Source organism: Hyla sarda, chromosome 1 (genome assembly GCF_029499605.1).
Source record: "Hyla sarda isolate aHylSar1 chromosome 1, aHylSar1.hap1, whole genome shotgun sequence".
Lineage (NCBI taxonomy): Eukaryota > Metazoa > Chordata > Amphibia > Anura > Hylidae > Hyla > Hyla sarda.
This window is the reverse complement of record NC_079189.1, coordinates 472,898,405-472,922,407: the sequence shown is the minus strand read 5'-3', so window position 1 is coordinate 472,922,407 and position 24,003 is coordinate 472,898,405. Positions and strand designations below refer to the sequence as shown.

At 41.6% G+C, this 24,003-nt stretch overlaps 1 protein-coding gene across 4 annotated transcripts in view; it reads right to left on the bottom strand.

Annotated features, from left to right (window-relative positions):
* Window positions 1-24,003, bottom strand: part of RFC5 (replication factor C subunit 5) — a 125,070-nt gene that overhangs the window by 5,137 nt on the left and 95,930 nt on the right. For all 4 annotated transcript variants that reach the window (XM_056537096.1, XM_056537083.1, XM_056537105.1 and 1 more), the window contains 8 exons: window positions 22,290-22,354; window positions 19,965-20,101; window positions 14,899-14,978; window positions 12,530-12,603; window positions 9,287-9,446; window positions 9,114-9,195; window positions 5,836-5,965; window positions 5,359-5,436 (listed from right to left, as the gene is read on the bottom strand). In XM_056537096.1, the coding sequence (XP_056393071.1) occupies window positions 5,359-5,436; window positions 5,836-5,965; window positions 9,114-9,195; window positions 9,287-9,446; window positions 12,530-12,603; window positions 14,899-14,978; window positions 19,965-20,101; window positions 22,290-22,354 (806 nt within the window). The remainder of the gene's footprint in view (window positions 1-5,358; window positions 5,437-5,835; window positions 5,966-9,113; window positions 9,196-9,286; window positions 9,447-12,529; window positions 12,604-14,898; window positions 14,979-19,964; window positions 20,102-22,289; window positions 22,355-24,003) is intronic.

Genomic DNA, 24,003 nt, shown 5'->3' with positions numbered 1-24,003 from the left:
CACCATTTAGGTAGATAATTAACTTTCTCCAGTTGCTGTGGGAACCATTCTCAGATAGGGGAAAATCACCAGAGAAACCAGCCACAAACAGATGGCACTTGACTGAGGACCGAGTCCCCACTGCTTATTTCCCCTCTTCAACACAACACAACAAGGATATCAGGTATGCTCTTTGCACCAGCTGGACCCAGGAGAAACACACAGACGTCATTCTTTGACTCATGGGAAATGAAAAACAACTCACCTTGGCAAAGCCAATATCAAAGAAGTTCTATTGTAGTGATAATCTTCAAAATGCAACACAGGCACACACAAGTCCCAGAAGTAGTATTCCCAAAGGTAATACCATAACGAAACACAAAAAAGATAATGCTGTCGATAACATTCAATGCTCAAAAAGCAACTTCTACAATCAATAGGCACCAAGTATATGTACTGTATAACATAATGGTAAAGAAAGAACCAGCCATAGTTCAGTCTGGTCACAACATAATCACAAAGGCTGTACAAGAAGCTTTTACTATATATATATATATTATATAATATAAATATATATATATTCTCCACAAGGGAATGTGTCATCAGAAAATGACCTTGTTTAAATCGCCACTAAGCCTAGACTTTTTGTTCTGTCTGTGACTGCTGAAAATGACATTGAAGATAAGATTTGATAATATATGAAGCTCACAGCTTAGCCTCATCTCCCTGTGGAATGACCTTTGTAAAAGTCACAGAGTATGTCCAGAAACATTTCCCATTGATGTGAATGGGACAGAATAATTCTCACACAGTTCTGGTTTCACTGCACAGCATTTCTAGAGTAAGGGTCGACTTGTGGAAATGCCAGGCGAGACACCACTTGTAGACATTGGGGGAGATATTAACCCCTTAAGGACTCAGGGTTTTTCCGTTTTTGCACTTTCATTTTTTCCTCCTTACCTTTTAAAAATCATAACCCTTTCAATTTTCCAACTAAAAATCCATATTATGGCTTATTTTTTGCGTCGCCAATTCTACTTTGCAGTGACATTAGTCATTTTACCCAAAAATGCACGGCGAAACGGGAAAAAAAAATCATTGTGCGACAAAATCGGAAAAAAACACCATTTTGTAAATTTTGGGGGCTTCCGTTTCTACGCAGTGCATATTTCGGTAAAAATGACACCTTATTATTCTGTAGGTCCATACGGTTAAAATGATACCCTACTTATATAGGTTTGATTTTGTCGCACTTCTGGAAAAAATCAACTACATGCAGGAAAATTTATACGTTTAAAAATGTCATCTTCTGACCCCTATAACTTTTTTATTTTTCCATGTATGGGGCGGTATGAGGGCTAATTTTCTGCGCCGTGATCTGAAGTTTTTATCGGTATGATTTTTGTTTTGATCGGACTTTTTGATCACTTTTTATTCATTTTTTTAATGGTATAAAAAGTGACCAAAATATGCTTTTTTGGACTTTGGAATTTTTTTGCGCGTACGCCATTGACCGTGCGGTTTAATTGATATATTTTTATAGTTCGGACATTTACGCACGCGGCGATACCACATATGTTTATTTTATTTTTTTACACTTATTTTTTTATGGGAAAAGGGGGGTGATTCAAACTTTTATTAGGGAAGGGGTTAAATGACCTTTATTAACACTTTTTTTTTCCATTTTTTTTGCAGTGTTATAGGTCCCATAGGGACCTATAACACTGCACACACTGATCTCCTATGCTGATCACTGGCGTGTATTAACACGCCTGTGATCAGCATTATCGGCGCTTGACTGCTCCTGCCTGGATCTCAGGCACGGAGCAGTCATTCATCGATCGGACACCGAGGAGGCAGGTAAGGGCCCTCCCGGTGTCCGGTCAGCTGTTCGGGACGCCGCGATTTCACCGCGGCGGTCCCGAACAGCCCGACTGAGCAGCCGGGTCACTTTCAGTTTCACTTTAGAAGCGGCGGTCAGCTTTGACCGCCGCTTCTAAAGGGTTAATACCGCACATCGCCGCGATCGGCGATGTGTGGTATTAGCCGCGGGTCCCGGCCGTTGATGAGCGCCGGGACCGATGCGATATGATGCAGGATCGCGGCGCGATCCCGCTTCATATCGCGGGAGCCGGCGCAGGACGTATATTTACGTTAAGGAGTTAAAAAACTACTGTCATTTCTGTTACAGCAATATTAATTACTCTAGTAATAGAAAAATCAGCTCACCCACTATGCCTCCGAGTTGCGACTTGGAAGGGACCAGAACGGTCCTTCATCCCACAAATATACACTCAGCGAAGAAAAGAAATGTCCAGCGCAAACTCGATACGATGCGTCTTTATTTAGCAGTTACACATTACAGTTAACATAGACTGTACACAGGTGACTCGTTTCTGGAACGGTTTGTGGCCTCAGTCATACTATGGATACAGGATAAGATGTCTAGGGGCGGAGTACCCATTTAAACCCTTCCCGGATGCTAGCACTGAGAAATTCTGTTGACAGATGGGATATATATATATATATATATATATATATATATATTTATTTATTTATTATTTTTTTTTTTTTTTTTTGGAGTAGCAGAGAATAAACCGTTTTAATAAAGAATTTTTGGAAAGTTGCATAATTTTTCATGCAGGAAACAACAATAATCCAGCCAGCGACACATTTCACAGATGTGGACTGTCTGTAGAATTGTATGTTGTGTATGGTTTCCAGTTAATTAAACAGAACTGAAAACTGTGGTGTGCAGCACTAGTCAGATTCCAAAAACAGATATGGTCAGAAAGTGAGCCAACATGAGACACTACCTGATTCAGGCTTATTAACCTCTTTACGCAATATCAAGTACATGTACGTGGTTGATTAGGGATGACTTCCGGCATCACCACGTACATGTACCTGATAGACATAAACTGTCACAGTGCCACCGGGCACAGTCAAGAGTCCTTGAAGCCGGTCCTCGGCCGGCGATCACTGCTATTGGTCCGTCAGTACAGACTGACCAATAGCAGGGATCTTGCCGGGGTCTCCTCCGTCGCTTCACACAATGAAGCATATCGGGGGTGAGGGGTGCCCCTTTGGAGGATGCCACCCGTGGTACTCCGGATCGGAGCTTGAGTTAACCCTATAGACACTGCGCTCACTGTAACCGCAGCGTCTATTAAGGTTACAGAGGGAGGGAGCTCTCTCGGTCACCAATCAGCACTCTGCAAAGTGAAAGCAGAAAGCCGATGGTTGCGTTGTCATGGCAACAGAAGCAGATCAGTCTCACACAATTGTCTCGGTGAAAAAATAAAGTTATGGCTCACAGACTAAGGCGACTTATAAACAACTAATAAAAGTTTGAATCACCCCTCTTTTCCAATTAAAATAAACAAGTGTAAATAAAAACACGTGATATTGCTGCGTGTGGAAATGTCCGAATTATAAAAATATATATAGTTAATTAAACCGCACGGTCAATGGCATACGTGCAAAAAAATTCCAAAGTCCAAAATAGCGTCTTTTTGGTCACTTTTTGTATCATGAAAAAATGTATAAAAAGTGATCAAAAAGTCTGACCAATACAAAAATGTTACCGCTAAAAACTTCAGATCACGGCGAAAAAATTTGCCCTCATACCGCACCGTTTGCGTGAAAAATAAAAAAGTTATAGGGGTCAGAAGATGACAATTTTAAATGTATTAATTTTCCTGCATGTAGTTATGATTTTTTCCAGAAGTACCACAAAATCAAACCTATATAAGTAGGGTATCATTTTAATCGTATGGACCTACAGAATAATGATAAGGTGTCATTTTTACTGAAAAATGTACTGCGTAGAAACTGAAGCCCCCAAAAGTTACAAAATGGCGTATTCTCTTCAATTTTGTCGCACAATTATTTTTTTTTTTCAGTTTCGCCGTACATTTTTGGGTAAAATGACTGAAGTCACTGCAAAGTAGAATTGGTGGTGCAAAAAATAAGCCATCATATGGAATTTTAGGTGCAAAATTGAAAGGGTTATGATTTTTAAAAATGTAGGGAGGAAAAAACGAAAGTGGAAAAACCATCGGTCCTTACGGGGTGTAGTTTTTAAAGAGGGGTGATTTATGGGGGTATCAAACATACAGGCCCCTCAATTCCACTTCAGAATTGAACTGGTCCCTGAAAAATCAAGATTTAGACATTTTCTTAAATCTGGAAAATTGCTGCTAAAAACTTAAACCATCTAACATTCTAAAAAAGTTAAAATGTTTATCAAATAATGGGAACATAAAAGTAGACATATTGTAGACGTGAAATAATCATTAAAGGGGTACTCCGGTGAAAACCTTTTTTCTTTTAAATCAACTGGTGGCAGAAAGTTAAACATATTTGTAAATTACTTCTATTAAAGAATCTTAATCCTTCCAGTACTTATTAGCTGCTGAATGCTACAGAGGAAATTCCTTTCTTTTTGGAACACTGATGACATCATGAGCACAGTGCTCTCTGCCGACATCTCTGCCCATTTTAGCAACCATGCATAGCAGGTGTATGCTAAGGGCAGCATGGTGGTTCAGTGGTTAGCACTGCTGCCTTGCAGTGCTGGGGACTTGGGTACAAAGGACAACAATAAATAAAGCGTTATTATTATTATAATTACATCAGCAGAGAGAACTGTGCTCGTGATGTAATCAGAGAGCATTCCAAAAAGAAAAGAATTTCCTCTGTAGTATTCAGCAGCTAATAAGTACAGGAAGGATTAAGGATTTTTAATAGAAGTAATTTAGGGAGGGGGTATTAGGGGGTATTAGGGAGAGTTTAGTTTAGATGATGATAGATACTCTTTAAAAGGAAAATTGTCATCTGTTATATGCTGCCCAAATCACGGGCAGCATAAAACTGGTGCAGGAAGCTCGATATACACACTATGATTTACTCTGAAAGGCTCTGTTTTTTTTAAAAAGAAATCATAGTTTAAAAATGCCACCAATGACCCAGTTAACTAGTTATTAGGGCGAGTCTTGGCATCTCCGCCCTACGAGTACTGAGTGACGCATCTCTCCCTAAACACAGATAGGGTAGTTCACCGCTGGCAGGGCGGACAGCAGCTCTAGGGAACACTCCCTTAAGTAGTTACCCAGGTTCCAGTGAATTTTTTAAACCATTTCTTTTGAATGGTCAAGAATTTATGAGATTGCACCAGTTTTATGTTGTCTGTGGTTTGGGCAGCATATAAGAGGTGGCAGTTTTCCTTTAGTGTAGGGTCACATGTGCCATATTTTCCTACCCATTGAAGTCAATGGGTAGCAAAAACCACTGCAGAAAACATGTAGCACAATACAGCACGTGTGACCCTACCCTAAACGGAAGAGACAGACCACAGTCATTAAGCAGTTATTTTACCTCTGTGTACATAGACATGTACTTCAGTGAGAATGTCATGAAGAGCCAGGCCTTTGAGAGTCTTCAGTTGCATAATATCTGCAAACAATACATTAAGGAGACTCACATCTGCGTTAAATAAGAAAAGACTTAAAAAGGTTTCACATACTCAGCCTAACAGCAGTTTGTGGGGGTAACACATGAGACAGATTCACTACAAAAGGGGTACCCCATTTAGACAACCTACTACTTTAAAATATATTAATATAAATAAATAAATAGATGATGGCAGTTTCTGCAGGGGAAATTTAGAGATTATCACAGTAAGGCTGAAATTCCCACTTTCTTGTGCAGAGCCACCTTGCGTCCAACTACGGAGATCCCCTGACAAACAAAAGAAAAACCAACAAACAGCTGTTTCCCAGGGAAATGGTGCCAGTCCGCCAATTCTATTAGGACACCTCTTGTCCATGTACAGATAATCATAACAAAGGATACTTTTGTATGCAGTACTGAAATCCTTGTTGAGCATCCAATCCAGAATATTGGCAATGTCTGCTTTCAGTGGATGACCAGTGCAGGTATATACTGTATCCTCTGTCACTTTCCCGTAAGCCATGTTTGTACTCTAAAGAATATAGTAAAACAGAGATTTAGTAAAATAAAATAAAGCAAAAGTGCAAATTTCACCCTATATATAATGACATAACATAACAGGGATGTGGAATTCCTATCGCCCGACGCCCGGGACAAACAGTTTTGGGCGCCGGGCAGGTGAATTTGTCCGTCCCTTAGCCCTGACAAGTCGCCCGGACCTCTGCAGTCTGTATGGAGCGGGCTGCCGACTCCTGCCTGCTCCATACTCTGCAGCCCCCGGCTGTAAAAACCTGTGTCCTCCGAAGCAGAGCAGGTGAGATGAGAAGCTGTGTATGTCTTCTCTCCCCTGCTCTGCAGACGTGCGGGGGGAGATGAGGGGGCGTGGCTTCTTGCTCTGCAGACGTGCGGGGGGAGATGAAGGGGCGTGGCTTCTTGCTCCCCGTGCAGATCTGCGTCCTCTGCCTTCACTCCCCCCAGCTGTAGATTCGGAGAGCTGGGGGGAGGAGGCGCGTCTGCACGGGGAGATGCATGCGGTGCTCACAGGGGAGTATGGAGTGGGCTCCAGACTCGTGCCCGCTCCATACTCTGCAGCCCCCGACTGTTCTCAGTAGCCGGGGGCCACCGTTAATAGCCAGCATGCGGCGATCGCCACGGCTGGCTATTAACCCTTTAGATCGCCACTGTCAAAGCTGACAGTGGCGTCTAAAGGGACAGGTGAATGCTCCCTGGTGGGCTAGTGGGGTGGATCGCCCACCCGCAGCGCGATCGCTGGGGAGATCCACTATAGAGGTAGCCGGAGGACTTACCTCTGTTTCCTGCTGTCCCGCTCTGTCATTGATAGATCCTGGCTGGACCAGGCTCTATCAATGGATCACAGAGCACACAGATTAATAGAGTTCAATAGAATCTATTCATCTGTCTGAGGAATCTAATGATTCCTCATATAAGTGTAATAAAGTGTTAAAAAAAAAAATTTTTAATAAAAGTTTGAAAGACACACATTAACCCAGCGGTCTTCAAACTGTGGCCCTCCAGATGTTACAAAACTACAATTCCCAGCATGCCAGGACAGCCGTTGGCTGTCCGGGCATGCTGTGAGTTGTACTTTTGCAACATCTGAAGGGCCACAGTTTGAAGACCGCTGCATTAACCCCTTCCATGTTAAAAGTTCAAATCACCCCCTTTTCCTATATAAAAACATGTAAACATAATAAAAATAAACATATTTGGTATCGCTTTGTGCGTAATTGTACAACCTATTAAAATATAACATTATGTATCCCGTACAGTAAATGTTAAAAAAAAAAAAAATACCAAACCACACATTTGCAATTTTTATAATATTCCAGAAAAAAAAAAAGTTAAAAAGCGATTAAAAAGTCAAATCAATACCAAAATGGTACCGATACAAAAAACAGATTATGGCGCAAAAAATGAGCCCTCATACAGCCTGGTATGTGGTAAAAAAAATAAAGCTACAGGGGTTAAAAAATGGCAATTAACATTGTTTTGGAAAAAGTCCAGAATTAATAAAACATGACGTAAGCGATACAAATCTGGTATCGCTGTAACCAGGCGACCTAAAGTATAAAACTAACATGTTACCTCAACCACAAGGTAAATGGCGCAGAAAAGAAAACCACCAAATCTGCTAAATTATCTTTTACTATTTCAATTTCACTTCCCTTAATATATATATATTTTTTGTCTCAGAGAATATGTTATTGAAAAATTTAAAGGTGTCCTTATAGTAGGTAGTTATGGCTATTATAGGGCAAGGAGGCAAAAATTAGAGTGTAAAAGCGAAAATTGGCCGGACAAGTGGATCGTCATGAGGGACAAGTAGGTTTTGCTCCATTTTAGTCCCGTGGACAAGTAGTTTTTTATAAAATTTCCACACCCCTGCATAATGATATATTTAAATCTCAACTGGGGAGAATTATCAAAACCTGTGCAGAGGAAAAATTTACAAAGGCCTCTAAAAAATAAAAGAAGTGATCTAATTGTTGGTATGGACAGCGGGTTGTCTCAAGTTCCATCCAGCAAGTCTATGGAACTTATGGTACCTTAACTCCATAACCTCCGTTCTGCATCTCTTTATTAGTGTGTTGGTCCAGCCTGCAAGCTACACCCCTCCCCAATCCCCTCCCCTTTTATTTTTGGCCCTTTTCTTGTTTTGGGTCAAGACAGAAAACCCCATTTTCTTCTGATTGGATGCTATAGGCAAATGCACCACTCTTCCTTTACACAGGTTATAAATAAAATATCCCGCTTATTCTCTATCCTTTGGATAGGGGATAAGAAGTGAAATACTGGACTACCTCTTTAAAGGGAACCAATCAGCACATTTTAGCATGTATATTGCTTGGCAATGCGTTATATATGCTAAAATCATTATCCTCACCATCCCTGGGGAACGCTTGTGCCCCCAGGGATGGTGAAGATATTAATTTATAAAAAAAAAAAAAAAACGGGCCACCCTGCAAGTAGTCCCCTGGGTGGGGAATTTCACTTACCAGCTCCGTTAGCTGCGGCCGTGGCCCCACCGATGGCTTGAATGATGGCTCGCATCACTGCTCTGCTCCATCTGATTAGGGAGCAGAGTGATGATGCGAACCGTATTTCAAGCCGTCAGGGCGGGGCCACAGCCGCAGCTAACGGAGCTGGTAAGTGAAAGTCCCTGCCCAGGGGACTACTTGCCAGGCGGCGCAGGGGGACTTTATAATTTAATATCTTCACCATCCCTGGGGGCACAAACGTCTCCCAGGAATGGTGAGGATAATAATTTTAACATATTTAACACATTGCCAAGTGTTATATATGCTAAAATATGCTGATTGGTTCCCTTTAATTGTGGTTTATGGTGTACAGGTTTAAAAAAATAAAAATAAAACACAACTCTTTCTTTTCTGTCTTAACTTCACTCATAAGCTGCCATCTGTGGTTTTACTCTAATGCTGTGTGGAGGGAAGTATTTTAAAGATCTGCAACAAATGGAGCTTTGACCATTATAAGAGAAGACATATGAATAAATTAGGCAGTACAGAATGTTGGTACTGTATATATAGAACAATAGAAACAATTGACCACCCTACCAAGGTGGACCTTATGGCATAATGTCTACAGGGCTCCCAATCAATGAAACAACACATTGCCAGTAAGTTGGGTTTGAGTCTCACCTGCAGTATATTTAGAGCTCTACGCATATCTCCACTAGACAGGGTCACCAAGGCCTTCATTCCATCTGGAGCAATATCCACACTGTTTAAAAAAAGAAAGAGGTGGAAAAACATGTGTAACATGCTTACAGAGTTTGGAAGAGACTTTAGCAATACACTATTAGATTATATACTTTTCCTGCTGAACAACATATTCCAGCCTGGGGACCATCATTTCAGAACTCAGAGGACCAAAGCGAAACCTTGTGCATCGGGACTGTAAAGCTGGGATGATCTTTGACAAGTAATTGCAAATCATACAAAATCTAGTGTTCTCTGTGAACTTCTCAATCACTAAGAGAAGAAAAAAGATGAATACATTTTATATTACATAATATTTGCATTATTCTTATTTTATATTTATAAAGTTATATGGTCATCAGTCATGTAAACTTCCTTAAAGGGGCTGTCCAGGGACTAAAATATTTGTAGTGCTACAAAAAAAGTTCTTTTTACTAGTAATTAGAGTCCTCCAAGTCTCCACCCCAGAGTAGGGACAACAAACAGGTAAAAAGGCCCCACCTCACAGGTTCATCTCAAATAACTAAAGGCATTGGACAACACATAGAAGGGAGGGAATTAGGCGTGATGTCATGGAGGATTCCTAGAAAGTGAATTACCGGTAAGAACTAATTTATTCTCTACAGTTATCCTTCTTGACTGCACCGCAGGAGGAGATTAACCACCATAGAACAGGACCACAGCTTGGACTACTATCCTAACAAAAGGAGGGGTTGTTAGAAAGATGCTGTCATTGATCAGTTGTCAGTGAAAGTGTGAGAAGATGACAATGCTAGTGGTTCTGCCTATATGTATGAAAGCATTGCACTCTAGGCCAAGGTGGCTGCCACTGCTCTGACAGCTAAATTCATCTGGCAGCTGAAATTGCCAAAAAAGAAGGCCGTATTACAAGATGGTTCTCAAGAACATAAGCCAATAAGGGTTCAATTAGTGGTATGAAGACCTTTAAGGCCAATATCCATGTCCCTAGAAGGGGTCGAATTAGACACCTTAGGGAAAGACTAGTACCCACACGGAAACTTATAACTCAACTGTGATTAGCAAGATCAGGATCAAAGTAAATCAAGACATCGGAGATACTAATCTAAATGCCAGAAACACTGCAGCATGACTCCAATGCCAGAACAGGTCAGGCACCAGAAAGGACCCCATCCTGGAGGGTGGTCTCCAGTACCTAGCTTCTGGGCTCCCACGACAAACATGCACAGAGGCAAGGTACTGGAGACCACACCTCCAAGATAGCAAGATTATCACAGAGTTAGCACACGAGGAAGCAGATTATCGCTTCAGGAGAAGTCCGGCGTCATTTAATAGTCTTGTCAGCATAACCCCCAGAGAACACGCAGGACCAAGAACAGGGTCCTAACAGGCAGCTATGAACAGCATACCAGGGAGGAAGGGTATCCAATTGACCCCAGACGCCCAGTAGGCAAAAGTAAAAAAAAAACATCTTGACAGAACTCCAAAAAGATAAGTGTTTTTCCTTTCCCTATTGGGATTTATCAGAGAGATTTTCTTAAGCAGAACGTGGTGGGGACACTTGTCCAGGATAAGTAAAAGATGCTTTCTTGCAGAAAAAGCACCACTCCTGTCCACAGCTTGTGTAAGATTTAGCAGCTAGGCTCCATTCAAATGAATGGGACAGCATTACAAACAACCTGTGGACAGGAGTGGTGCTGTTTTTGCAAAAAAAAATAAAAAAAATTAAAAAAAATTAAAAAGAAGCAGCATCTTTGTAATCCTGGACATCCCCTTTTAAGCTCACTGTTTTCTTTCCCAAATAGGAGGTGGGTCAACCTCCTCTGGTACTGTCATGAGGATTCACTAGAGGGAAAAATAAAATAAAAAAGGAAAAGCATAGCCACCTGCACTGATCCCCTACCACTGCAGTACCGCCAGCACCCAGACAGGTCACTGCTGTAGCCAAGGATTGGCTGAGCATACAGTTCTTCCAATGCATCATGGGAGAGGAAAGTAGGTCTTGTTTATTTCTCGTACTGCAAGGCATATGGTTAAGTGTCCAATTTGCTTAGTAAACCCCCTAAATGTTAAGTACTTAAAGAGCAACTGTCATGAACTCTGGGCTATATAACCTACGCACAGCCTTTGTACTGTGTGCAGATGGTGTGTACAGCACCGTTTTTACCTTATTTCTGCTGGCTTTTATCACCCCCAAAAATGCTTTTGATCGCAGCCACAGTCGGATAAGCATGGCGCGAGGTACACTAAGCCCCGCCGATGCCCACATCCCCATAGGTCAGCACTGGGACTGCTGTGTGATTGACACACAGGTCCCAGCGCATGAGCCCCTCAGCTAACGTGTGAGCCAAAAAAAAAGTTTATTCAGATATGCGCCTTTTATAATTTATGTACTGTACTCCGTGCCGGCTATCCTCTTGCTTCTTCTTTCTTCTCTCCTACCAACGTGTGCAGGACAGGCCCCGTTAGTAGAGGCAGAGAGGACGTGCGCTCTCTGCCTCTAGCACTGCACAGGTGCACTGAGGAGGCAGGCAGCAAGAGCTTGCCTGGGTACTGCCGCGGCGCTTGTTAGCTGATCTAAGGGGCGTATGCACTGGGACCTGTGTGTCAATCACACAGCGGTCCTAGTGCTGACGTACAGGGGTGGGGGCGGGGCATAGCATATCTTGTGCCACGCCTATCCGGCTGTGTGAGGCTGTGTGAGGCTGCGATCAAAAGCATTTTTTTGGGTGATGAAAGCCAGCAGAAATAAGGTAAAAACTGTGCTGTACACACCATCTGCACACAGAACAAAGGCAGTGCGTAGGTTAGATAGCCCGGAGTTCATGACAGTTGCGCTTTAAGTCATAGTAAATCTCTCTCTATAACAAGTTCACTACCTGTCAGTTTTAGAAAGTGAAAAAAGAAACAAATGCCAAGTTGCAAGCTTTGGTGAAAACATGACAATTTTCTACTATAAACGGTCATATTAGATTAATTCTTCAAAGTTCTGTATAACACACTGTACAAAACTGAAGTCTATCATGATGAAATCTGAATAAAAAAAAGGATCCCAATACCATAAGTTATGGTTTACCATCGGACAGACTGATAGGATTTAGGTCTAGAAGGGACACCAAAAGACATTTCAAAACTAGCACGGCCAACATTAACACCCATCCCAGCAATGACAAGAACGCCTCTCCAAGCCTAAGCTGCATTGATCATACCCAGCAGGTAGCAGTAGCAATAAGCACGACAGACAAGCTGCCTGCATAAATTCAGCTGCTGTAGCATAAAGATATGGCAGATTGTTATGTCTAGCTAGGATTTTCAGAAGACCTGGTAATTTTGTAATGCTTCCAGGCATATGGCAATTGAGTAGTGTGCCACTTTACCTCGTCTCAAAGCATTCTGTGCATCTTGAGTCATTGCATCTGCTTCATCCAAGATCACAAGTTTAAAGCCTTTTCTGCAACACAAAGAGGCAGATGTCATACTGAAACACCAGAAACTAGACTGCTTACATTTTACATTAGTGTAACATAATATAGACTAATATCTTGGCATCGCATAGGCCAACATAGGCCGGAGCACCTGAAAGCTGAACTCATTTATACAGGATAAAGTCAGCAACTGCCGAGCTGAGAAGTTTGTGACGAATCGAATCACTGTAACTTTGTTCATCTCTACTAAACATCAATCACAAACAGCTGGTGTAAAGAAGAACTGGGTACACATAGGGTCCAGTGACTACACTATGCATTGTCCTATGCAGGTAGCTCATGTATTCACTACAGAAAAACTGCCATGTTGAATACATTAAGAAAACCTGTCAGGTCCCTTGGGCCTCACACACGGGGCAGGACCTGACAATACCACAGATATCTGGAATCTAAGTTTAAAGGGGTACTCCGGCCGGAGTGACGTCCCGACTCCGCCCCCGTGTGACAGCACGCCATGGCGTCACAAGGGGGCGGAGTCGTGATGTCACGATACTCCAGCCCCGTGGTCGTGAGGCTTCAGACTTAGCCTCCAGCGCTGCGTGCAGCTCACACAAGTGGGTGCTCCATGAGAGATTGCAGGGGTCCTCAGCAGCAGGACCCCCACGATCAGAGAGCTTATCCCCTATCCTTTGGCCTGAGCATCCCTTTAAATGCAACGGCAGTCACACTCGCAACGCCCCTTTCCACAAACAAGGCTTAAAGGAAAACTGTCACTTGTTTTCTCCCGCACTATACACAGGTACTGGTGGATAGTGCGGGAGACGCTAATTAAAATGAGTCCTACCTTGTCCGGATCTGCGCCGCCGTTCTCCCGCAATTGTAGTTTTATTATCAGTTGAAATCTTCCTGTAACTGGCATGGGCGGGGTTTCGGCGCTTAACTGGCACTGACGTCAGCGCTGCTTATGAATATTCATCCCCCCTCCCCCCAGTTAGGAGTGGCAAAGGGAGGGAGAACTGGATGGAGGGGGGGATGAATATTCATAAGCGGCGCTGACGTCAGTGCCAGTTAACCTGCAGAAGCCCTGCCCGTGCCAGTTACATGAAGATTTCAACAGATAATAAAACTACAATTGCGGGAGAACGGCGGTGCAGATCCGGACAAGGTGGGGATCATTTTAATCGGCGTCTCCCGCACTATCCACCAGTACTGTGGATAAAACAGGAGAAAACAAGTGACAGTTTTCCTTTAATTGACAGCCTGAGCACAGGGCTTTTTTCTGCACTCTGGGCAAGAGGGTGTACCATGGCTGCCACAGCTAAAGGGAGGGTACCAGCACTTTTGGGTACATTAAACTGCTGGTATGGGCGAATGGAGTGATTGTAAAAATAATGGTACTTTTTATCCTGATTGGGGCATGACTATGTGCCGGAGCACTCCTATGCCTGCCTGGATCACTGCTCTCCACTCCTGCAGCAATTAGTGAACTGTAACAGCAATGGGCTGTAGCGTCAGCCAGTATCAATGCATAATCTTACGCATTGGCCTATGCCCGATATCACAGCACAGGTCTTGCTTGCTGTTAGGCTATGTTCACATGGCAGAAATCCTCCAGAGATTTGTGAATTCCCCAGCTGAATTAATTTTGACGGAATTCTGCATTTTATAATAATTTGCGGAATTCATGCAGAATTTCTGCATAAAATCCGCATGAATCTACAGTGCAAGTAAAAAAAAAAACTGCTCTTATTCATTGCAAAAGTTAAATTTCGCACCAAATTAGCATTTAGTGGAGAGAAAAAAAAAGTCAAAATTGTGACATGATATACTTTTGCAGATGCTAAATTTAGCTGCAGAATGTGTGAATGGGACTATGGAATCCCACTGAGGTGAATAAGCTTTAAACACATTTCCATGTGAAAATTCTGCTGTGTGAACATAGCCATTACAGTTTAAGCACGGCTACAACAGCAAAGTTTGTATATAAAGCATAAGAGGATAAAGCCAATAGTAAAATTAGTACCTTGGAAGGTAAACATGGTCCATGTTCACATGGTGCAAATTTGATTTGCCACAGGCAAATTGCCAGATAAATTCAACAGGGGATTAGCATTTGTAATTCAATGAGAAATATCTGCACATTTTTGCATTTAGGATCCATGGATTTTACAATTCTCATTATTCACAGGCATTGTCAGGTGAACATTAACAGTGTGTCAGGACTTGGATATGAATTTGCACCTAACCCTTAACAGAATATAAAAGTGTGGACACTGCTTTACAAGTACAGGAGGATATTTATTTAAAAAAAAATTACTTACTTAAATATTGTTCTTGTGCTGGCAAAACTTAATATGGGGCCTCTGACAATATCTATGCCACGATCATCAGATGCATTTAACTAGTAAAGAAAAGTGTGATGTTAAACATTTATACAGGTAGATAACAAAAACCCTAAGGGGGAGATTTATCATCACCAGTGTGCCCTAGAAACAGTCCACCAAACGCTCCATTAGTGCAGTATGTGGCATATTCATCCAAAAAGCACATGTCAGGCCAGATTCACATTACAACTGTGCCATCTGCAGTATGTATAACCTGTTAGAAGGAGGTGCTGATCCATATGAGCACACGCAGGCACGGGCCCCATTAACTTCAGGGGCCCAGATGTTGTCAACTAATGACTACACTGAGGTTATTTCCCAAACATGTTTTTTGACTGAAAAATATGGGGTGCTGCACTTTTAAGTCCACGTACAAACAGGTATATGTTTGGAAAATTAACTCCGTGTAGTAATAAGATGACCACATTTGGGCCTCTGAAGTCAATCAGGTCCAAGCCTGTGTGTGTTCGTATACAGTGGCATCCCATTTTGACACAGAAGGCACAATAAAGTAAACCTGGTTTTAAAGGGGTACTCAGTACTGCTCAGTGTTCGGAGGAAAATCTTCTGAATGCTTAGATCCGGCGGCGGGGAATCGCCATGTCACGCCCCGCCCCCTCAATGCAAGTCTATGGGAGGAGGCGTGGCGGCCACCATGCCCACTCCCATAGACTTGCATTGAGGGTGCGGTACATGAAAGCAAGAGTCCCCGGCACCGGATCTAAGCATTCAGAACATTTTGTTTCGCACAAAAGTGTAGGAAATCCTTGATAATCTCTTCTCAGCCCTTTTAGGCTGTTCACTTTTGCATCACATATAGGTATTAATAAAAAAATATGACATTATATGTTAAATTACCTATGTAACTAGACTTTCTCTCATTTCCTGGGTATTATTTAAAAATATTAACTATGACATCAGATACAATTTTACATACCGTACATTTCTAACATAACGAACATGGCCATCTCATTCTACCCCTACTTCTGTGTAATGACACAGGAATGAAACATCATGTGACAGTGGATGCCAATCCCTGCCAATGTAATCAAAGTTACTTGCACAAATGTTGATAGGCCACTATGGCGACATTTCACAGAAGAGTACAGAGTAAGGGGCAGGGGACTGAAGCGGACAAGGAAAGGTAGATGGCAAAAAAAAAAAATAAAAAAATCCCAAACCAAGTCTTTTTAGTTTTGAGAGGTAACATCAAAACAAAGAAGACACTTTAAGGGTCTATTCCAGGGGTGTGAAAATTAAACAAAAAATAAATAAAAACAGGGAGCACAATCTACTTGTTCCTCATGACAAAATCAAACCAACATGTATGTAAATAAGATCTTTATTAACCTATATTTTTATTCCACCCTGAGCCATATAAAATTTGTATGCCTGTATAACTATTGAGTAGGTATTCCTTGTTAAAAGGGGAGCTCCGGTGGAAAAAAAAATTTAAATAAAAAAATAGAATCAACTGGTGCCAGAAAGTTAAACAGTTAAATCTCAGGAACTGTCCAGAGAAGGAGCAAATCCCCAAAGAAAACCTCTCCTGCTCTGGACGGTTCATAAAATGGACAGATGTGTCAGCAGAGAGCACAGTGGTCAGACAGAAAAGAAATTCAAAAAGAAAATAACTTCCTCTGGAGCATACAGCAGCTGATAAGTAGTGGAAGGATTTAGATTTTTTAACAGAAGTCATTTACAAATCTGTTTAACTTTCTGTAGCCAGTTGATATGACAAATTGTTTTCCACAGGAGTACCCCTTTAACCCCTTAACGACGCAGGACATATATTTACGTCCTGCGCCAGCTCCCGCGATATGAAGCGGGGTCGACCCTGCATCACATCGCGTCGGTCCCGGCGCTCATCAACGGCCGGTACCTGCGGCTAATACCACACATCGCCGATCACGGCAATGTGTGGTATTAACCCTTTAGAAGCGGCGGTCAAAGCTGACCGCCGCTTCTAAAGCGAAAGTGAAGTATCCCGGCTGCTCAGTCGGGCTGTTCGGGACCGCCGCGGTGAAATCGTGGCGTCCCGAACAGCTTACAGGACACCGGGAGGGCCCTTACCTACCTCCTCGGTGTCCGATCGATGAATGACTGCTCCGTGCCTGAGATCCAGGCAGGAGCAGTCAAGCGCCGATAACGCTGATCACAGGCATGTTAATACACGCCAGTGATCAGCATAGGAGATCAGTGTGTGCAGTGTTATAGGTCCCTATGGGGCCTATAACACTGCAAAAAAAAGTAAAAAAAAAAAAGTGTTAAGGTCATTTAACCCCTTCCCTAATAAAAGTTTGAATCACCCCCCCTTTTCCCATAAAAAAAAGAAAACAGTGTAAATAAAAAAATAAAATAAACATATGTGGTATCGCCGCGTGCGTAAATGTCCGAACTATAAAAATATATCATTAATTAAACCGCACGGTCAATGGTGTACGCGCAAAAAAATTCCAAAGTCCAAAAAAGCATATTTTGGTCACTTTTTATACCATTAAAAAAAGAATAAAAAGTGATCAAAAAGTCCGATCAAAACAAAAATCATACCGATAAAAACTTCAGATCACGTCGCAAAAAAATGAGCCCTCATACCGCCCTGTACGTGGAAAAATAAAAAAGTTATAGGGGTCAGAAGATGACACTTTTAAACGTATAAATTTTCCTGCATGTAGTTATGATTTTTTCCAGAAGAACGACCATATCCAACCTATATAAGTAGGGTATCATTTTAACCGTATGGACCTACAGAATAAAGATAAGGTGTAATCTTTACCGAAATATGCACTGCGTAGAAACGGAAGCCCCCAAAATTTACAAAATTGCGTTTTTTCTTCGATTTTGTCGCACAATGATTTTTTTTTCCGTTTCGCCGTGAATTTTTGGGTAAAATGACTAATGTCACTGCAAAGTAGAATTGGTGGCGCAAAAAATAAGCCATAATATGGATTTTTAGGTGGAAAATTGAGAGGGTTATGATTTTAAAAGGTAAGGAGGAAAAAACGAAAGTGCAAAAACGGAAGTCCTTAAGGGGTTAAGTAGGTAATTATGTCACCCCTTTAGGTGGATCAAATATGCACAGGATAGTGTACGTGTGAATACATCCTTAAGTTCTCATTCACACTGCAGAATATTTGCCAGGAGACATTCTGTGTGCAGCAGGCACTAACTGAATTAGTTGAAAATGCATATCAAAGTTCAGAATATTAATTTCTGCTAAAATTCTGCTGTTTACATGGTATTAAAAACAATGGAGAAGTTGCTGCGCTGGAACTTTCGAGCTGAATTTTAATGCTGATTTCTACTCTGCTGTGTGAATGGGTCCTAATAGTTAGGTATGTAGTTAAAGTATACAATGATTAGATATAGAGCAGCCAAAATATGGCAAGTTAAAGGGGTTTGCCAGAGTAACAGTTAGCTTCTGATGCTACACCATTTGTGCATATTCCATTAATGTGAATGGGAGTTACGCAATTTGTTTAACAAAACCCAACTTGACCATTCCTGCCAGCAGGCTGGAGATGCCCGCTATATTTTTTATTTATAGGCAAACCCCTTTAACCCCTTGCCGCAGAACGACGAGTATATCCGTTGCTGTGGCACAGGAGGGTTATGAAACGAGCTCAGGAGCTGAGCTCGCATCATACCCGCATGGTCCCGGCTGCTATCAGCAGCCAGGACCCATGGCTAATGCCGGACATCGCTGTTCCAGACGTGGCGATCAAAGTTTAGACGTGGCGATCAAAGTTGATCACCACGTCTAAGAGTGAAAGTAAAAGCATCCCGGCAGCTCAGTCGGGCTGATCGTGACATCGCGATAAAATCGCGATGTCCCGATCAGCTAGGACACAGCAGGGGGTTGGCTTACCTGCCTCCTGAGCGTCCGAACGGCAATTGATTGCTGCAAGCCTGAAATCCAGGCTTGAGCAATCAACCGCCGGTAACACTGATCAATGCAAAGCTATGGCTTTGCAGTGATCTGTGTAAAATATCAGCGTGTGCAGTGTTATAGCCCCCTATGGGAGCTATAACACTGCAAAAAAAAAAAAAAAGTTAACAAAAATTGTTTTTGAAAAGTTTGAATCACCCCCCTTTCCCTATAAAAAAAAACAAAAAACCTGTAAATAAAAATAAACATGTGATATCGCCGCGTGCGTAAATGTCCGAACTATGAAAATATATTGTTAAAACTGCAAGGTCAATGGCGTACGTGCAAAAAAATTCCAAAGTCCAACACGTATTTTTGGTCACTTTTTATAACATAAAAAAAAATGAATAAAAAGCGATCAAAAAGTCTGCTCAAAACAAAAATGGTACCGATGAAAACTTCAGATCACGGCGCAAAAAATGAGCCCTCATACCGGCCCGTACATGGAACAATAAAAAAGTTATAAGGGTCAGAAGATGACAATTTTAAACGTATACATTTTCCTGCATGTAGTTATGATTTTTTTCCGAAGTAATAAAAAATCAAACCTATCTAAGTAGGGTATCATTTTAACCGTATGGACCTACAGAATAAAGATAAGATGTCATTTTTTAATGAAAAATGTACTGCATAGAAACGGAAGCCCCCACAATTTACAAAATGGCGTTTTTTCTTCCATTTTGTCGCACTATTTTTTTCCCCGTTCTGCAGTAGATTTTTGGGTAAAATGACTGATATCATTATAAAGTAGAATTGGTGGCGCAAAAAATAAGCCATCATATGGATTTTTAGGTGCAAAATTGAAAGGGTTATGATTTTTAAAAGATAAGGAAGAAAAAACCAAAGTGCAAAATGGAAAAACGCTATGTCCTTAAGGGGTTAAAAAAAGCGCTGCAAGTGAATGAATGAATCTGTAGTGCCTGGCATCGTCAGGTGGCAGCTGCAGTGCTTCATTTTAGGAGATGGGAGTACCCCTAAAGCAAATAACTAAATAGTACTAGCAAAAGAACAGCAAAAAACACTATTTTAGATACTCTCTAAAATTCATAAAATGTAGAAGAAAATATATTTTTACCTCTAAAACCATAGCGTTGAACTCTTTATCTTTATAAAGCTGTTTTGCACAGGCAAGGATTGTGGAAGTTTTGCCAGTTCCAGGAGGTCCATAGAATAAAAGGTGGGGCAGTTTGTCTTCACTTATAAACTTTTGAACTAATGAGAGATACAACAAAAAAGCACACATCAGGTCCTATAAAGTACAGCAAGAGTAACAGTGGACACTACGGATAGAAATGAGCAAAGTTACAGTGATTTGATTCATCACAAACTTCTCGGCTCGGCGGTTGCTGACTTTATCCTGTATAAATGAGTTCAGCTTTCAGGTGCTCCGGTGGGCTGGAGACTCTCCTAGGACTGTATCCACCTTTTCCAGCCCACCGGAGCACCTGAAAGCTGAACTCATTTATACAGGATAAAGTCACCAAACGCAAGCCGCAAGGTTTGTGACTAATCAAATCGCACTTCGGGCACATGACATCACAGGCCCGTTCAGCCAGTGGCTGATGTGAGACATCACTGGCAGCAGAGTGAGAGCGAAGAAGTTATGTATTTTTAACTACCTTTTTTTCTTTTTTACATATGCATCACGAATATGCAGCTCAGACAACCCCTTTAAGGGTGCATTCACACCATGTTTTCAGTCCCCAGGAGTTGGAGACTAAAAACATGAAGATATGTTCATATGGGCATATTTGCTGCAGAAAATCCACAGCTGAATTTGCTACCATTGACTTCATTGGGTCAGGTGAAAATCTGCAATAGTGGCTTATTTGGTAGTTGACGGTTTTCTTAGGAAAATCTTCCACTTGGCAGTTTTTTGGAGTTTTTGAGCCAGAGTCAGAAGTGGACCCAGCAAGCAGGAGTACTAAGTCTTTCTTATATATTTCCCATACCTTTTGAATACTCTTATGGCTTTGGCTCAAAAACTACAGTGGAAACAAAGTCTTAGGGTGGCTTCAAAAAGGGCCCTAAATGCTACAGATTTTCCAAAGCAAATGTGAAGGTTAATTAGCACCTAATCTTGCAGATATTGGTAGGGATTGGTCAGTGAAGATTGTAGTGTAGATTATACAGTGGGGAAAAAATACAAAATACAAAATGTGCAATGCTGTGGAATTATTGTGGATTTTGGACTTTTCCACTGAACAAGTCTGCAAAAAATTCATGACAAACTGACATGCTGTAAATTTAAAGGGGTTATCCAGCCTTATAAATTTGACAGCCTATCCTTAAGATCAAAGTTAGGGTGGGTTCACACTACGTTTTCCCCCATACGGGAGCGCATACGGCAGGGGGGAGCTAAAACCTCGCGCTCCTGTATGCCTTCGTATGCGCTCCCGTATGTCATTCATTTCAATGAGCCGGCCGGAGTGAAACGTTCGGTCAGCTCATTTTTGCGCCGTATGCGCTTTTACAACCGGACCTAAAACCGTGGTTGACCACAGTTTTAGGTCCGGTTGTAAAAGCGCATATGGCGCAAAAATGAGCCGACCGAACGTTTCACTCCGGCCGGCTCATTGAAATGAATGACATACAGGAGCGCATACGAAGGCATACGGGAGCGCAAGGTTTTAGCTCCCCCCTGCCGTATGCGCTCCCGTATGGGGGAAAACGTAGTGTGAACCCAGCCTTAGAACGGCCAGGCTCCAACTCCCAGTATCCTGGAGATCAAAGGCTTAAAGGGGCCGTGGCACCTTTTTATTGCTTATTTCCCTTTTCCTGGCATCACTGTCACTTTAATGGGGAAAACAGGTTGTCGCTGAGAATACCTGGCCTCTGACCCCAACCAATTGAATACTGATAACTTGAGCATCCCAGATCAATTTTAAAAGAATGCATCACTCCTTCAAAATCTATAGTGCAAGTAAATTTATGTGCAGATTTCAGGTGGATTTTTCTAAATCTCATCCACTTTGTTGCCTGTGTAATACACTAAGGCTTTGTTCACAAGGCAATGTCCTAGCCAGCGCTATGACCACTCGGGAATGTACCGTCTCATAGATGGCAATGCATTCCATGCCGAGTCTGCAGAAAGAATAGATATGTCTATTCTTTCTGCGGACACCGGAATTTGAATTTCCGTGCCAGATGTTTCCGGCGTGGAAATTCTGCTATGTGAACAGCGCAGCAGAATCCCATTGAAATCTACACACTGGAATTCTGCATAGAAATTCTGTCATGTGAACATAGCCTAAGGCTATGTTCACATGCGTAAAGAATAAAGTATTCTTATTTTCAAGCATTTTTGCAGCCATAATTGAAACATTTTCATTTTTTGTTGATTACAGCAAAACAAAACTTCTTAAAATTCTTAACTAGAGGAAAAAGGTAATCCGCTTACTTGTACTCAGGATATCCTGATGGGAGATCAAATCATCAAGTGTTTGGGGACGATACTTTTCCACCCTGCATGAGAATGCACAGTTTACTGTAATGTTTGATGGAAAGCCTCTTGAAATATACATTTATTTTTTTATTATTTATAAATAAGGAAACAAAACCATAAAATGTACTAATGTATACTCCTAAACACAAATTTCTACAAGGATTAAAAGTTGTAGAATTCTGGTAACCACTGCATTTATAGATGCATTAATGGTATACCATTATCATCTCAGTAAGGCAACAAACACACATACACATACACACACACACACACACAAATATACACATCTTGATTTATTCCGTATAGAGTAAAGGCACCACACACAGAAATATAGACTCTTTCTCGCCTTGGTATGCTATCAATGAGGTTATTAATAGTTGCCTGAGGAATGTTCTGCCATGCTGAATGCTCTTGGGCACAAATGATCAAGATCAGAATTAGCTTTTAAAATTACAAAGAGCTTAATAAAATCTGCCCCTTAGCCAATCACTGGCTCCGGCGATGTCCCAAATACTGGCCGAGGGGCAGTATGACACTCCGGGCCCAATGTTTTTGTTTCTTTTTATACACTATTAAGTGTGCAAAGTTGTAAAAAATGTATAAACAAACCCATTCCACTGGACAACCGGTATTGCGGTATGGGAAAAATTCATATTGTACAGGAAAAAAATTTCGGTATTCGGTATGAACCGGTATACCGCCCAGCACTATATAAGAGGAAAAGAAAAAAAAGAAAAAACCCTGCAGCCAGATAGTTGCTGAACACAAACAATGCTAGATAGACCACACTAAGACCTTTAGTTTCATAATATATAAATATTTGTGTACAACCAATTTGAAATCCAGACTGCAGATCTCCCACACACGTGGCCAAACCACCAAAATTGTGCAGCCGCTGGCCACATGCAGTGGCTAAAAAGCTAGTATGTAAACTAAATGCAACCACTATAGATTCTTTCATTTTAATCACGTATCTAAATTAGAAATTTAACGCCATACGGAGATAATGGCACACGTAAAGACGCGTCTACAATGTTTTTGAGAAAAGTAGAGAGCAATTGTGCAAGCAAGAAACCCACAGCTTATTCAACATTGAAGCACGTAAAGACTCCCCATATGTGAAGAAAAGGTTGTGCATTTTCACATTTATGCAGCAAAATGTGCAACAGAATTTGATCTTGATTTATTGCAGCTTTCAACTTCCACAACAGATTCAGCGTACCTTCAACACAAACGGACATTCTGCAGAACCAAATGCGCACCACAGGGTCATTTCCTTTTCAGCAGTTTGGGGATAAGATTTCTTAAAAGGGGTTGTTGAGGGGATAAAAACTTTTTTCTATGTGGTTGGTGGGGGTGTTTTAGTAAAAAAGTGATATTCCTCTCCCAAGAAGCTAATACTGCTTGTCATTACTTCTTGTACCAGTGATGTGTTGTCCATGCAGGAACTGCTCATTCAGCCAATCACTGACTTGAGCAGTGACCAGTCTCAGTCAGTGATTGGTTGAGAGGACAATGCATCACTGGAACCAGGAATAGTATCAAATGTGGGGGGAACTGGGGTAGGTGAGTACCACTATTTTTAAAACACACCATCCACCTTTAAACATCCTGGACAATCCCTTCAACCACTTACATGGTCACTGTCATTTGCAAAAAACTTTTTATA